General features: G+C 32.2%; 1 protein-coding gene across 2 annotated transcripts in view; it reads right to left on the bottom strand.

The window, feature by feature from the left end:
* LOC129220238 (pre-piRNA 3'-exonuclease trimmer-like) overlaps positions 1-16,836 on the bottom strand; it is a 90,025-nt gene that overhangs the window by 59,836 nt on the left and 13,353 nt on the right. For both annotated transcript variants that reach the window (XM_054854603.1, XM_054854605.1), the window contains 4 exons: positions 15,077-15,152; positions 13,309-13,356; positions 9,424-9,518; positions 858-1,003 (listed from right to left, as the gene is read on the bottom strand). In XM_054854603.1, the coding sequence (XP_054710578.1) occupies positions 858-1,003; positions 9,424-9,518; positions 13,309-13,356; positions 15,077-15,152 (365 nt within the window). The remainder of the gene's footprint in view (positions 1-857; positions 1,004-9,423; positions 9,519-13,308; positions 13,357-15,076; positions 15,153-16,836) is intronic.

Genomic DNA, 16,836 nt, shown 5'->3' with positions numbered 1-16,836 from the left:
GATTTAAAAAAGAATTTTTGTTAAAACATTCTGTAAAACTTATACGCAGAAACCATTTAAAAAAGCTTTTTTTTACACATGCAATAACATTCTTTTGAGTAATAAATGGAACTGAAATTAGTTGTTTTGCTGTGAATTTCCTTTCGCGGTTTTCATGCAATAGAGTTATTGGCAATATTTTTTAAGTAAAATATTTTCAATATGAACATTTGAGAAAAATATTATCAAATACTCATTAATTAAAACTTATTAATATTAATAGTTATGCATCATGAATATTACGGTAAATGCATATTGATTAGGTACACCCCTTTAGCTTTAGAATACTTTTGGACAGTTTAAGACACTTTCGTGCACTTCTGGAGTTTAAAACAGTTTGGGATGGTAAAAACCACTTGTCCTGTCCTAAACCAGTTTTGCACAGTCCAAAACCCAATCCTGTATATAATCTAAATAATATATAAAATAATATATATATATTAGTATCTGGTGCAACTTTTCTTTGTCATTCAGCACCGAAACATGTGCAAAACCTTTTGGGCAAGTCTTAGGTTTTAAATAGAAAACCTTCATCACCAATTAAATGTTTTCTTAATTTCAAGCTCAAGTACTACCAAAACTGTTGGCAGATTTATCACCCCACTGAAACAGAACTTTTGTTTTATTTAGGTTCTGTTTCTAGTGAAAAACTGCAGCAAGATCAAAACATTTTCGAAAGATTTCTAAATGCTCAGTAAATTAGTAGGCAGTTACTAGCATTTTATATGAAAATTAAAACTTAATGTTTTTAATGTTAAGTCTACAGGGAAATTACACTTTAATATAAAGTAATGAAAATAAAGAAAATTGAGTCTTACAGCTATCTTGTTCCAAAACTAACTGCTCTACTTCCTTTGCAGATTCATCTCCTGCACAGCTCTTTACAGATTTGGGAATACTTGTCATATTTACAAATGAATTAATTTGCACATCTAGTTTTCTTCTAGAACTCAAGTCCATCAAACTAAAAAATTATTACAGTTAAATGGATTCAATTGAACAACTTCATTAAAAAGTATAAAAAACATACTCTGAAATAGTTATATCTTATCAATAAAAAGGAATCATTTCAATTTGACTACTTTTTACTGATTTCTCTTAGAAATTTTAAATACATTAATCAATTTGTTATTATAACGATTATTTTAATATAAGCGCAAACTGGAAGGCAGTTGAATCTGCCCCCAAAAAATGTTAAACAGGGCATTCTGATGCAGAAAAAAAAGTGTTTCCCGCATTCATAAGTGTAAACTAATATTTTTGTCTTGGTGTATTACAACTTATGCAGAGCAATAGTTAATAACATTCTAAGTTTGCAAGAATAGACTTAAAAACTGCATGTTTAGTAACTTTAGAATAAATACAGATAACAAAGGCGACCTTTTTTATGATTTCAACGTCATATTAGCAAGGACTTGACAAAATCAAACTTGGTCTTAGCTCCCTCAAAAGATTCCTTTCAGAAGAGGAATGAGCTGCAATTTTGTACTGCTTTCTGAAAACAAAATATCCTGAGAAACAACGTTCATATTCTTCTTCCCAAATCATCGTGCAATGAATGGCACTGGAAAAAAAAACCCTGCCTTACTCATCCTTGGCCACAAATAGGGTTGCATGAGAAAATAATTGTAACATCGAACACTTGTACCGTTTACAAAACTGTTTGCTAACTAGACAAAACAATGCACTTTTAATGCACTTTTCTGTTTCCAAAAACAATGTCGCTGAAAATTTGCAACAAAACAAGTCTTTATACAAGACAAAAGGTCTACTAAAATGTAAAGTTAAAACATGGGGAGCAAAAATGGCAACAAAAATTATAGCAATAAGAAATGATTTCGCCAATTTGGTGCATTCCACATTCAGGCATAAAGTAGCTGAAAAGCGAAAAAAGAAGAAATTATCACAAAACAGGAGACTGAAAGCATCTAAATTTCCTTTAAAGATTTCCAGATATCTAAATGGAAATAATTTTAGTCATACATACAAAACAATTAAAGACTTCTGTTTTGAATCTGCTTGACATTTTTGAACGAGAAAAAATCTGCAACAGAATTCCAACTGTTTTAGAACCACAAGTATAATGCTCAGTGGTGACAAAAAAAGAAAGACAAAAGTTTTCTGTAATTGACTTTTATTTTTATTTCTATTTCTTCATAAATTTCTATCGAGTTTCATTCGGAATAGAGAATATTACAAATGTAAAAGTGTAGGGAAAGCAAAAATTTCATTGCTGAAAAAATCATTTTTTGGTATAGATAGAGGGAAAGATAGAACTCTTTATTTTGGCATCAGGATGAATAAATGATTTGAAATAGAACCATTGCAGTAGAGATTTCTCCTCTCAGCACTTTCGTTAATCCATTAAATCTGTACAAACATTCAAAATTTCAATACAAATTACAATCACAACCAACTTTAAACTGTATTTTTTGTTGAAGGGCATTTATTGTTTTTAATAGGGTTCCTTTCCTATTAAAAACAATACTTTCAGTACTATTGTTTACATGTTGCACCTACACTTCCTTATACATCAAAAAAAAAACATAATTAATTAAAAGAAAATAACAAAAAATATTTGTCTACACTTTGAAGACAATTGCTGAATATCAAAAAGACAAAATTATCAAATCCTGTCAACGCTTCTGGCAGCAAGCCCGAGTATACTTGAGGCTACTTCAACATATAGATGCTGAGACCGTAAATAGAATGACAGAAAAGCTTAAAAGCAAAATCTGATGATCAAAAGCAGCAGGAAAAGAGCCGGAATGGAAAAAAAGGGCTTAAAAAAGGTACTTTTCCGTTAGCCGGGCGTAAGCGAAAATCGCCAAATGATTACGCCTAGGGATTGCAATGCCGAAACAAAAGTTCAATAGGACTTGACCGATGCATCGGCCGGGCCGATGTATCGGCGCCGATGGTTCAACAATTTAACCATCGGCGGCCGATGCTAAATTGCAGGAAACATCGGCCCATCGGCCCTAAAAACATCGAAAAGCCAATGGAATTAGCCGATGTTTTTGAAAAAAAAAAAAAGGACCTTTGATGTTTTACCTTTTAATGCTAAGTAAACGTTGTTTTCATATAAAATTAATTACTAAATTTCAGTATGAATTTCTATTTTAGTCAACCCTGAAAGAGTTTTTAATACTGCATTCAGGTACCAAACAAGTTAATTTTTGCGTTGTTTCTTGCTGCTGGATGTACGTATGTATCTCTCATAGGTCATAACTCCAAAATGGTAATTTGTAGAAGGACTAGCTGCATTGCCCGGCTTTGCCCGGTCTACCTTGAAAAAAACCATTGCGTCAAGTGAAGTGTCTTCAGTAACCAGGATTAAATGAACAATGCCAAACAATGACGACAGATACTAAAATACTTTTAAGAAACTAAAATAAAATGAGAAAGATGGATTTAAAAGGCGTAACCATGGAAACACAAAATAAAATAAGTTTAAGAATTGAAAATGAAAAAGATGGAAATAAACAATGGATTCAAAAGGCGTTACCGTGGAAACGCAAAATAAAATGGTTAAAAACTTGAATAGAGAACAGATTTTTGAACTTAATTTAATTCGCTTGTAACTTTTTTTCTAATGGAGATAGGGGGTTAAACTTTCGACCTTAGGTCGAGTTAGAGCTGGAGTAAAAAAAACAGCTCTTTCCAATGCTGTCAAAAAGAAAACTGTGGGACAATTCCTTCACTTTTTATTGATGGATTTAATGAAGAAAGTAGTGCCTAAATTTCAGCTAAGCCTAAAAAAATTCGAGCTAAAACCGTAAAAAACTCCCGCCGCAATTAAGTTAGAGCATTGGAACAAATTGCATAGAACGCGGAAAATTCTTCCCTTTCTAACGATATATAATATTACTATTTGCGAGTAATTTTTCACCCACATATTCGGGAATTTATGTGAAAATTGGGCCTAAATTGGAATACAAAAAGAACTATTCATCGAATTGTTTTCGAACTGGTCTGCAAACCTTCTCAGGACTTAAAGGAACAAAATGTGAAAATTTTTTCGAAATCGGTCGGATAAGTTCTCGAGTTTTGCGAGTTCAAACACACAGACGCATTTTGGAGACTTCATTTTATACTATGTAGAGATAAGTTTTCGCATGTGGGGTGTGCGTACGCTCAAGTTGTGCACTTCCTTTTTTGTTTTTGATCGGGTGTTCTGAAAAGCCTGTTGTGTTACTCATTTTTTGTGGCTATTAATTACTTATTTCAATGCAAAACTAATATAGCGTCTCAGACTGACGATTATTTGGGGATATATTCCGACCATGGAAACAAATATGAGATGGCAAAACCGGGTTTTGTGTCATTTTATTAGATTCCCGTTGAGCCGACGGTAATTTTTAATTTTTCGATATTTGTAATATAAACCACAGTAATGCAGTCTTTCCTGTATCGCTTCGGCGGAGTTACAAGTTTGGGGCCCGTCGAAATACATTTTGGGGCCCTATTTCTCTATCACGGAAGATGTAAAACATTTATCATAAGCATTTTTGTACTTAACTGTGTACTTCTGCCAGTGTTCATATAACTTTTGGAAACACTCCTGGAAGCCCTTTTTTGCTACCTTCTATGATGCAGCTTTATCTTCTCCTGACGGAAGAAAGCAGTGTCCATGCAAATGGTTTTTTTTTTTTTTGCTGGGAACAGGTAAAAGTCACACGGAGCTAAGTTCGACGAAACGTTATGTTATTTGTTTGTCATATCAGAGTATTGACCAATCGAACCGTGCATCCTCAACATTAAAGTCGCCTTCTTCCCCACAATGAAGTTAAAGCAGCATCGCAAGAGGCCTTACAGGAGATTGCGAAAAATGTCTTCCAGGAGTGCTTCTAAAAGCTATACGAACGTTGGCAGAAGCGCATAGTCGTTCAAAGTGACTATTTTGTAGATAGATGTGCTTCGGTAATGTGAACTATTCAGGGTAAGGTTTTATACAACTTGTCCTCTAACTTTTAGATCATAATACGTACGTATGAGTTTTCAACTTACTATTTCATAACGTTTTTGAGTGACGTAAGTTTACGCGCATGAAGACATCACAAGAGAATTTGCGATAATTAACTGAGGAGGCGTTCAAAATGGATATTTCGGTCATCTACATGTTCTTAGGTACATATGCATGTACAGATGTGCCGAAAAAACTTGTGAAGTTTAAATTGGGTGATCGTAAAATAGAAATTTAGGTCAAAATCTGATTTTTTTTAATGACAATTCTTTATTCGTAGAAAGGAAGTAAAGTGAAATGAGTCAATGATCCTTTAAATCCCTGACAATTTTATCAATTTATTTCTGTTTGATTTTTTTTTGCCATCGGCCAAAGGCATCTGCCATCGGCCATCGGCTATCGGCCATCTTTGAACAATCGGCATCGGCCCATCGGGCAAAAAATGCCATCGGTCGAGCCCTAAAGTTCAATACCAGTATTTGGAGTTTTAAAACGTGATACTAGAATACCGGTATTTGAAATTCCTCAAAAAATGCTTGAAAACATATCGTTTCATTGTCACATTTCATAATTTTGTACAAAAATTGTAATATTTATGAAAACGTATCGTGAACAATTATAAAATGAAGGAACAAATGTCATAAAATCAAAAAAAGTAAAAAACTTAATGCATCTATTAAATTGACTCTAAGCCAGAAACTTGTTTTAGTGCTGAACTTTCCTAAAGTTGAAAATACTCTTTCTAAATTCACGCAGGTCGGTGGTACCTGTTAAAAATGCGCGATACACCTCCTCTAATTGTCTAGAAACTCTTTTTCTTCAAATAATTTGTTCTCTTGAGCGTTAATTCTGGACAAATCCTTTTGTGTGTGTGCATATATGTTTCTTTTGTGTTGTGTGTATTATTATAATTTTTTTTTAATTTATAGCTAATTGTAACTTCTTTCCGAGAGATGATACTTTTCTAATTTCAACATCATTTTCTCTTGAGCAGGAGAGGTTTGTGTTATCTTTTTATTAGTCCTCTGGTTTGAAATTTATGATAAACTTGATTAAATTTGATGCTGTTAGTTGCTCTTATTGGTTTTCCCTTTCTTTTCAAAATTCTTTGCAATTATAATTATTTAAACATATGAAAATATATCTCAATTGATTATGCTTTACCTTTATGCAAATTTTGAAGGCACTCAGGGCCGGATTTGGAAGTGTGGAGGCCCCGGGGCAATGAAGGAGTGGAGGCCCCTAATCAGGGTTCGAAAAGATCATCATATTTTCGAAAATATCCGATACATTGATATATATCCGAATATTTTGATATATATGTATATATCCAATGTTTTCAACCCGTGAAAGTTAGGATATTTTGTAAAAATTTTACTGTGGGGGCCAGTGGCGAAGCCAGAAAATTTTTCTGGGAGGGGTTTTTAAAATTAAAAATTGTTGCTTTCTTTCCCATTCATTTACAATGCGTAATTATTCAACATCAAAGAGTTTCTACAGATTTGTAATTATTCATTCAAAGTACTTGCTTAAAAGCAATTAATAATTCGTATTGATATCACTATGAAACAAAGCAAGTGAGAAAAAGCATAAAATATTTATCATTAGTTTTACTTTGATCTTATCTTAATTTTTTGTGTTCTTTTCGCGAGATCATTTAAACCTCTTTCTCAAATACATTCATGTCTTTATGAATGTCAAGTGCTAGCTAATAACGGTTAAGAGCCTCGGAAAATCCGGTGCAGTAGGCTTCCTCTCTCTAATAGATGTCCCTAAAAAGGATTTGTGCAGTGATGGAAGTGCTGAGGGACCTTGAACCTTGATACTCTGTAGAGCTTTATCGACACCATTTTAGCTATCTTATACCAGTGGGGACGTGGGGTGCTCATCATGAAATATAACTTTTATATTTAAGGATTGAAAAGTAATTTCTAACTGCTTCCTGATCATTAAAAGCAACAAGATATTTTGTTGAAACCTATTCCGCTTGGAAAAGTACAATTATACTCTGCTTTTTTCCCTTGATTTTAACGGAGGGAATGAATGTGCTTGTGTTCTGGGAGGGGTTTTAACCCCAAAACCCCTCCCGTGGCTGCGCCACTGGTGGGGGCTCTTTGTTGTGGAGGCCCCGGGGCAGTAGCCCCGCCTGCCCTCCCTTAAATTCGGCCCTGAAGGCACTATCTAATTTCTAAATATTACCTTGCCAAGTATAAAACCAAATAGCGAGACAGGACAACAAACCAAAACTGGTGACAACAAATTACCATTTGTTATGCTAACAGGAACATATTTTTGTAAAAATTTAGTACAGTTGAGACAAATAATTAAGAAAGAGATCATACTGTATTATTGCAATTGATGGTTGGAATAAATTTTTCATAGGACAAATGCATTAAAAATTACACTCGAAATTAACTTTCACAAAAGAGAAAATGAGTGATCAGATAAATGGAAAAAATAAAAACATGGTGCACAAAAGCACACAAAAATGCGATTCACCTCACCATCTAGCACTGACAGTATTATTTTGCAATCTTTCCGCTACTTTCGTTTAGTAATATTCTATTAGTTTGTGCTTTGGAAGCCAAATTTTTACATCAATAGATTGATTTTGGTTCTGTATAATAAAAAAAGAAATGTACATCTAAAATTAAAATATAATTAGAAATTTAATAAGCTAAATTGAAAACTCTATAATTGGAACTATTTATTATTTTCAGCTAATACCGAAAATAACAGTATTTTACTTCAGCAAATACCGGTATTACGAAACTGCAAAATTGCTCAAAATACTGCTATTCATTATACTGGTATACTGGTATTGCAATCACTAATTACACCGAACCCCAAGCAATGATTTGCTGAGCAAACTTGCCCAACAAGGGTTGTAAGAAAATTGGAGGATTTCTACATCAATTTGGCATATAATCTCTTTGCAATGGGCATAATCATTTGGCAATTTTTGCTTGCGCACGGATAAAGGAAAAGTACCAAAAAAAAAAAAGCAAAAATCTAGTGATACATTTTGTGGCTAACTTTGAACAACATAATTTTTTTCCCCCATGATTTCTGTCTGAAATTTGTTTATTGAAAATAGTTTTTTAATATCAGCCTAGCCATGAGACAGGATTAGCAATTTAATACAAACTACTACAAAACAAAAAAAAAACATGGAAGAAGAAACTTAAAAATTGCAAATATTTGGAAAAAGGTGGAAAGTATCAAAAAAAAAAGAAAGAAAAAACAGCGGTTAATCCCAGATCTGCAGAAAAACCAAATTTCTGCACATAATAGTAATGCTCTCTGTTGCACTACTGAATGAGTACTTCAAAATAAGGTTGGACTGGATCTGATAAGACTTTCATTTTAGGAGAATGAAGAAACAAAAATGTAGTCAACAGTTAATGCTATCTACTGGAATTTAGGGTTAATCTATTAAGAGTTAGTGTTAAAATTTTAACTTATCAAAATATCACCGAACAGGCAATTGCTTCGCTCAAATGATGAAGCAATACTCACCTGTATGACAGGCGATTTTCTAGTTAAGAAGATTTACCATTCCAGGTTATTGTTAAGACTTAGATAATTAAAACTTTTGAGATCTTTATTCTTTGGCATTTAATTTTTGACAACAATGTCTGCTTGAGCAACATTTTTCCTTTGCATACATAAACTAAAAATGAGGAACTATCTTGTCACATAGTGTTACCATAAAGCAAGAGAGACCAAAACAAAACTAGTATCCCCAAACATTTCACTACTGGGCCAGATTTGAAATTATCAAAATATCTCCAAGTAATTGTTTAAAAAGTCAATCAATGGGGTTGTTTCCTTCAGTCAAAAGTATATACTACTTTTAGTCACTGAAATTGATAGAATAAGAAAAAAATAATAACAGAGCGAGAAAAATTTGCATTTTCCCGATGCTTAATTTTTAGTTATTTTTTTTAATGTCCAATTTTGAAAATAAGGCATGGTTTTTATGATGGCACAAAAAATGTACTTTGGCTCATCTCCACTGGCGCACTGAATGCTAATGCTTACTGCCTACCGCGTTTCCAGCTTATGATAATCCAGTTGCGAAATAAGTATTGCGCTCTACGCTTGCTATCATCCATATTGTTGCCAGTATATGTGAGAAAGGAAGCAAATTAAATATCTAATAGCATCAGTGAATGGCATTTCATCACTTGTTATGTCATGTGCAAAAGCGTAAACAATAAAATTGCAGTGTTTAAAATAATTGTTAAAAATTCTAAACTTTTTCAAATTACTTAAAAAATGGTTAAATCCTAGTTTTTAAGCATGCTCTGTCAGAAAAAATTCTTTTAAAATTTTGGAAACAACCCCATTTAAAAATTTTGAAGGAATAAACAATACAAACAGTTTAATTAAAACAAGTCAAATCATTTCCTTACTTTCTATAAGTGTATTGAATGGTACCATCTTTAATTTCCTCATGAAGTTGATGTTCTTGAGCTTCATTGATGTAAGGAATTCCTTCTTTAAAAAACTAGTCATGATTTTAAAGAAAAATAACTAAAATTAGTGTATAATAGATAAGTGTATAATAGATATTAATATTAAAATAACCTTTAGTGAAATAATATTTTTCCAAGAAAATAATTATTATAAATTCTATAAACGAATATCAAAAATTATAAGAGTTTACCATTAACAAATAAAATTCAAAGAGGATCAACTTGAAAAAGAAATTAGGATTGATTAGAATCGTCTTTGTTTATCCATTAATCTTTAATAATGATTAAATTAGAGCGTTTTTAAACTTCATCTGATGTCTCTGTAATGCTAAATGATGACCCTAGATAGTATTGGCAGTGGATGCGTCCTATGCAGTACTGCATTTGCCTAAAGACCTAGGGGGAGCAAGCCGGGGTCTTTGTTCCAGGAGGTGACTTCTGAGGGATGGCATATTGGCCCTACTTCTATGTTTTTCAACGAAAAAAAAGAAAGAAAAAACCTGCAGGAAGAGGAATAAGAGCAGTAGTTTTAAGCTATTGCCCCGGCTTGGAAAAACTGAAAGAAAGGCCCAAGGGCACCCATATGGGGGGAGGAGCAAGGGGGTGCTCGAGCCTTCCCCTTTGAAATTAGAACTTCCTTGCTTTTAGTACTTTTTTCTTTGCAAAAATGTAAAAACATTTCTTCTCCAGCAATTAATGAATGAGTTATTAAATATGTCAAATTTTAATAACTCTAATTTGTACTGAAATCAGTTTCTATGGGGGAAATATCCTGCTAAACCATGGGGAAAATATCTGAGCCCCCTTAAAATTTTGCACATGGGTGCCCTTGGAAAGGCCCCTAAAAGGTTATGCATGACAGCTCCATCCAGCAGTCATCTAACAATAGCGCTGCTGTGGCAGTATTACAGGTAGTGCTTCTAAACACACTCTCAACAATTAGAGTGAGAGATGCAGCTTTAATAATTTCTAATATTTCTGATAAATGGAAGTATGGGCAGATAATTTTGAGTTTGTTTTACTCATGTTAAAAACGACAAACAAATAGGCATTTAGTATTTCAGGGGCGGTGTTTCATCTTGTCACAGCTAACTCTTTCAGATACATCGTGAACTACAGGCATGATGCCATTGCAGTTTTAACATTATAACAAGGCTAATTTCAAAGTTAGCAAAGACCGAAACATTTTTCACCTGTGAGTAAAATCACCATAGTTTTGGCTGCTTGAGCATATTATTGTACCTATACAATGAATACTAATTGATATTCCAAGCAATGACTAAAGTTTTTACTTTGGCTTATGCAAAATAAATCAAAGTTATAAAGACAATGCATATGAAAAAAATGAATACAGTAGGCGCCGCTTAATGTGATCGCTTTGGGACAAACACAGTTTGATAACAATAACCGATTGATAACAATAACCAAAAAGAATCCAGGACACACAAAATGATGATTTTTTCAATCAAGAAGCATTTATTTTTACAACTGCAAATGAAAATTACAATGACTCAACAAATGCAGATATAAATTATAAATTACTAAATTAGCAGAATCTAATAGCTCTTTTTATTCCATCGACTTAACCATCCGTCCGATGCTACAAGGTCTTTTTTCCCTTTTAAGAATAAAATCTGATTTTTGCCGCATTAACCAACTCTTTACTCGTTCATCCTTTTCCCTGACATTCGTAAATCGTAATTTCAAAGCAGATTCAACTTCACCATTTTCTCCAGCACGGTTTTGCTTGTTGTTTAAATTTTCATTTTGTTTTCAATCTCATCATCAATTTTTTAGTAACTTACTAAGTAATAGCTGAGAAATGTTTATTTATTCTACAGCATCTTTGATCCATCACGGTCAAATTGTCAATGCATTAAAATGTCAACTTTTTTCTTGACAGTTAAATTATTGCACTTTTTCTCCATGGCTAAAATGTTTGAACGTTTAAAAGTGAAGTTTTTAGTGTAACTTAGCAGGAAAAAAGAAAATCTGCTTTACCGATAAGAAGGGAACTTGTTTTTCTTGAAGCTACTGTCAGAGTTTGCCTTTGTATTTCTTTTGATCGAGGAACAAAAAGGGGAAAAATCGAAAATTTATGAAAAAGTGATAACAATAAACGAAGGCACTGATTACAATATCCAACTTTTTAAACACGGGTTAATATACAAATGTTCCAGGACTTAGTGATTCCGATAACATTAAGCGAATGATGACATTAACGTGATCACATTAAACCGCGCCTACTGTAGTACGTTTTGGTTCAAATTGTATACTGTATTACCCCGCATTATTCGGCGTGTCAGAAAAAGGTGAGGTTGACCAGCATGCCGGGAAATCCGAATTTTCCGGCATGCTGGATAGTTTGATGTTTATTTTGCAACAAAACAAAAGTACATTTAACTGTTCAGTTCCAATCGGAAAGGAAACCACTCGAAGGAAAAAAATAAATAAATCCCGAAAGTAATCTTCTTTCAAAAAAAATTGTGTACTGCTTATAATATGTGCTTGTTATTTATGGTAGGTCATTATTAATAGATTTAATTATATGCCAATAAAGTAATCAATTCAGAAGCAATCGTTAACTGTGATTTGTTCATAATTTTTTTAAATAAACTAATTTAGGCTCCTTATAGAGAGGTAAATTTAATTTTTATTTATTGAATAGCTATGGTAAATTCTTAAGCACTGGTTTATGGGCCGTAACTTAATGCTTAAATGTTTGCTTACTTAGTTTCAATTAAATGTTTATAAAATTCTTCGTTATTAAACAATATTTTTCTTTTTAAAATAACAAATGACATTGTTAGAAAATATTTTTACAAAATTAAACTGTTTATTAATACTAATAAGATATGAATAGAACTTATATTTATCATCAAGCTGATCATATATTTTTTATAGTATTTTAATCGTTTCACTACTCCGGATTTTTTCGGCACGCCGGAAAGGACCAGTTAAAGTGTTATTGAAAATCTGGTGCCCCCAGAATTTTGCGGCATGCCGGATATATAATGTCGGGTAATACGGTAAATATAGAGATAATATAGAATAAAAGAAGAAAATAGAAGTAAATGCCACATGCTATAAGGGCAAACCCATGTACACTGCCAAAAAGAAAATTTTGAAAAACTAATGATTCCTCTGAACTGCCCTATATTTACGTCCATCCAAAATAGTATCGCATCATTTGCATTGCACAGCTACCAGTAAAATTATATTCCCATAGCTTAGGAATACAATATAAAGACCTTCACAGAGTATGCAGAGTTAAGAACAATTTCAGAAAAGAGGGATGGTAGGAATTGGAGAGAGGGATGTTTCTGAAACGGTGAAAGTAAGAACTCTGCAGTTACTGCCTGAGTTATTGAGCAAAACATCTTTTTTTTTCCTCTCCTTCTCCTGTGTTTTTTGATTTTATTTAATGCTTGTAGTAAGTGCTGTTTTTTATGAATCTGCGAATCCCACTATCATATCCACCAATATTGCACTGTGTGCAATATTGGTTTATGTCTACAATCATGTTTCTGGATACATCACTTGGCAGACAAGCTTTAACATCCTTTTTTACTGTAATTTCACTCCAAACTAAAAATTTTGTGTTTCCATTTTTGTCTTATTCTTTATTATGTTATAGTTAACGGTTTTTCGACAGCAAAACTAGCATCCCCACTGCCCTATACATAGTATAAGTATGTGTCCCTGTGTAAAAAAAAAAGGTAGCACTGGGGAGTAAAACCTTGTATATTTTTAATGGCAAGAAAAAGGTTAATAACTCCTTTTTTTTTTTGAAAAAATAAAGTAATATACGAAAACACTAACTTTGTTAAAATCGAAGTCATATTTACATAGGAAATCCACAGCAGAAGCCTAAAATATAATGAAAGTTAAAAATTGTTACATTAATTTAAATATTTTTACATATCAAATTCAACATCTTTACACAAAGCAAGTGCAGTAGAACCTTGACTATCCGAGCTTAATAGGACCACTAGTGCCTTGAATGTGGAAATCTCGGTTAATAGAAACTTAGAATAAAAACTTGTCAGGGTGGCAAATTTTTAATATTTATCAATTCAAAATATAATAGAATATTTTTAAGAGATGAAAATAAACATATAAAACGTGATGTCTTAAGGTTAAAAACTAAAATGGGAAAATAACTTGTAATAAATTTTAAAAAGTCGATTAAACGTTTTTGCAATGCCAAGTTAAATATTGAAAGATGCATTTAAAACGCAAATTTAAAAAAATATTTTTATTTCCAAAATTCATCATTTCATTAAAGTTTTTTTTTTTTTTTATAGATTCCATTATCTGTTTTGTTAAAAAAAAACTTTGGTTAATTGAAGCTCGGTTAATCAAAATTCTAGTGTATTGAAAAAAAAAGTCTTCAAATTCATGTATTATTTGGCTGTTTTATGAAGCGCCAAATGGAAATAACATAAATAATGAGTAGTTTCAAAAAGCTTTGCCATCTATAAGTTTGAAAGCTTTTTCTGTCAAAACTATGGAATGCACTGAATTCAAAGTATCTTAAAACAAATATAAATCAGCATTCTAAAGACAAAATTTCACACAATCATGCAAAAGATTCATATTAATTTTAAGCACAAAAAAAAATAGTTTAGTATTAATTTCATCATTAATGCTGGCCTTTTTTGGAACACTTACTTACTGATTTATAAAGGATGAATATGAAAGTGTGAATTCAAAGTAGCTTTGTTGTTTGTTCTTATTTTTCACAACTATATCACACGTTCTTAAAAGTTGCACTTTTAATTCCCAAAATTTACAAATTTGTAAACTTTAATGAACAGTCAAAATTTTAATTAGCAACAAATTCTATTTTTCATAAAATGGTATAATAAAATAAAATTATACGTATTTTATGCTTTAGTTTATTTTTTTCCTTATAAATTCTAAAATACACAAAAAATGAAATTTAAAAAATAACCAAAAATATTCATCCACACTTTTATGTGTTAAGTTTAATATGTTGAAATAGAAAACTTTAATTTTTGCTAAGAATTTAAAAATGACAGTATTTCACTTTGTAGAAGCTAAAAACAAAATAAAAAGGGGTTGAAAGGAAAAAATTCTGTTGTGCTAAAAATTATTTTGCTTTATTTCAGATGATTGATCATATTTAGCAATATCTACATGTAGGGTAGCTATATTTTGTGCTCTTTTACAAGGTGCGCTGGAGGGAGGACAAAAAAGGACAACTATTTCCAATTCTGATAAAAATGCATTTTTTAAAACATTTTTTTAACGGAAAAAAAAAAGTTTTTCCAGTATTTAAGCTCAAATACCATGTGTAGATGTAGTTAGTGATGTTATATATTTTTTTAGATTAATTAGTCATAACAGATTAATTAGTCACAGAGGCTAAAAAATAAGGCGGACGAAATATGATCTCTCAAATGACAAACTGAATTTAGGATTTTCATAAATTTCTGACAAAAATATAAATGGGGAAAAAATGTAGGAACATGATAAAATTCATAATTTTTAATTATGTGTTTATGGCATTTTGACGAGTACATAATAAGATACTTTAAAATTAGGACTTGATTCCAAAAATTACCTGAAACATGAAGCGCTTATCACAAGAGCCAGACAAACAAGGACGAACATAAAAGATAAAAGTTTCAACCAAATAGCTAAAATAAACAAAAACAGTTTTGAGATTTAATAGTGGAAAATTTTAAAAGGTTCACTTATGCTCCAGGTATTTCTTTTAACAAAAAAGTGAAAAATTATATTATGCATTGCTTAGATAATTACATTACCATAGAGGTTTTTTACCATAGTTTTACAAGATACTTTCTTCACAAAATGTACACCTGGGACATTATAATTGAATTCCATATTGAATTTCATCTAAGTTGCAGATAACTTAAAATTCACCAGAGTTGTAATCTTCACAGGTGAAAATTAAATTTGCCAAAACCAAACATCAGAATGATAAATCAACACACAAAGCAAACATTTGACTTTTATTTGGGAACTATATATTTTGATATAGTTTGGTTCAAAAGTTGAAATCATGAATAGTTTAAGTTGTTAAAATTTTATGTTTTCAAACTAGTAAACAAACATTTATTCACAATAATGTCAAAATGATAACAATCAAATCATTTTAAAATTAAAATGCACTCCAATTAAATTAAAATCATTTCTGCAATCTATATAACACCAGCTGAATAAAAATGCTTGATGTATAAAAATTATTCATATTACAAAAACTTGATCAACATGGGGGGGGGGGGGGAAGCATTCATACAACTGACAGTTAATGGTCTTATTATGCAGCATTCAGACTGCATCCGTACAGCGGGTGAGCTCCGTATCTTTCTCCCTAAAACCAGTTTTCGATCCGCGTTGCCATGACAGCAAGCCGTATTGCACGGGACCCGTCAACGTGACTAGAAGCCAGATATCTGACCTCTCTGACCTCTGTAGAGTTGGGAGTCGCATTTCATTGGTCTCCATGAGATGAGCGCGTTCTTACTATTGGGTGAGGTATCGACATGTGCTTTACGCACTTTCGAATGTATGAATGCTTTTCCCTGTTCGGAAAACGTAAGTGTGTCTGCTTGACGTCGCGAACGTGATGTGCGGACGCTGTTTGAATGTTGCTTTACACAGCGCAACCATCTGCAACTCTATGTATTTCTACAAGAGAAAACTGTTTGGTGTCGTCGATGCAATAACTGCACCTAGTTGCAGGTTTAATCCATTGAGAATTCTCCAGATTGAATGATGTCAGTGACGTAGGTTTTTTTCTCTCTGCACTTCTGCTTGGCAAAAAGTCTTGGCTGTGAGAGGCAGCAGGGAAATTCTTTTTAAAAACATGGTGACGTGGAACAGCTTTTCTGCGCTAAATGAAGCAGCTACATCTGCAACAACATGGCTTATAGAGATGGATTCATTTTTAATCGAGTCCATAGAACAAAGAAGAAGTTTGTGTTACCACAAAGATGACAACTGTTAACAAGTTTTGATGGAATTTGCCATAATAGAAACACTTGGCACATTTTCAAAACTTTTGGCTAGACAAAAGAATCATTGAATAAAAAATCTCAGGTTGACACCACACTACTGCGTTTTGCATCTATTAAATAATAGATGTTTTAAATAACTCAAAAGAATGGGTAAGTGTACTCGTGTATGTGCATTAGAAGCAATATTTCTTGAATGAATAGTTTTTAGACATATCACTATGAAGTTAAAAATATTATAAGCAAAAAACTCTGTATTTTTCTGTGGTACTTCACTTGGCTCAGTTTAAATTTTGGCGATAATTTTTCATTTTGTTCAATGCTGTCATATTTGGTGAAACTA

This window comes from Uloborus diversus, chromosome 4, assembly GCF_026930045.1.
Source record: "Uloborus diversus isolate 005 chromosome 4, Udiv.v.3.1, whole genome shotgun sequence".
In the NCBI taxonomy this organism is placed as follows: domain Eukaryota; kingdom Metazoa; phylum Arthropoda; class Arachnida; order Araneae; family Uloboridae; genus Uloborus; species Uloborus diversus.
Note: the sequence above shows the minus strand (reverse complement) of the source record. Positions and strands in the feature narration are given on the sequence as shown.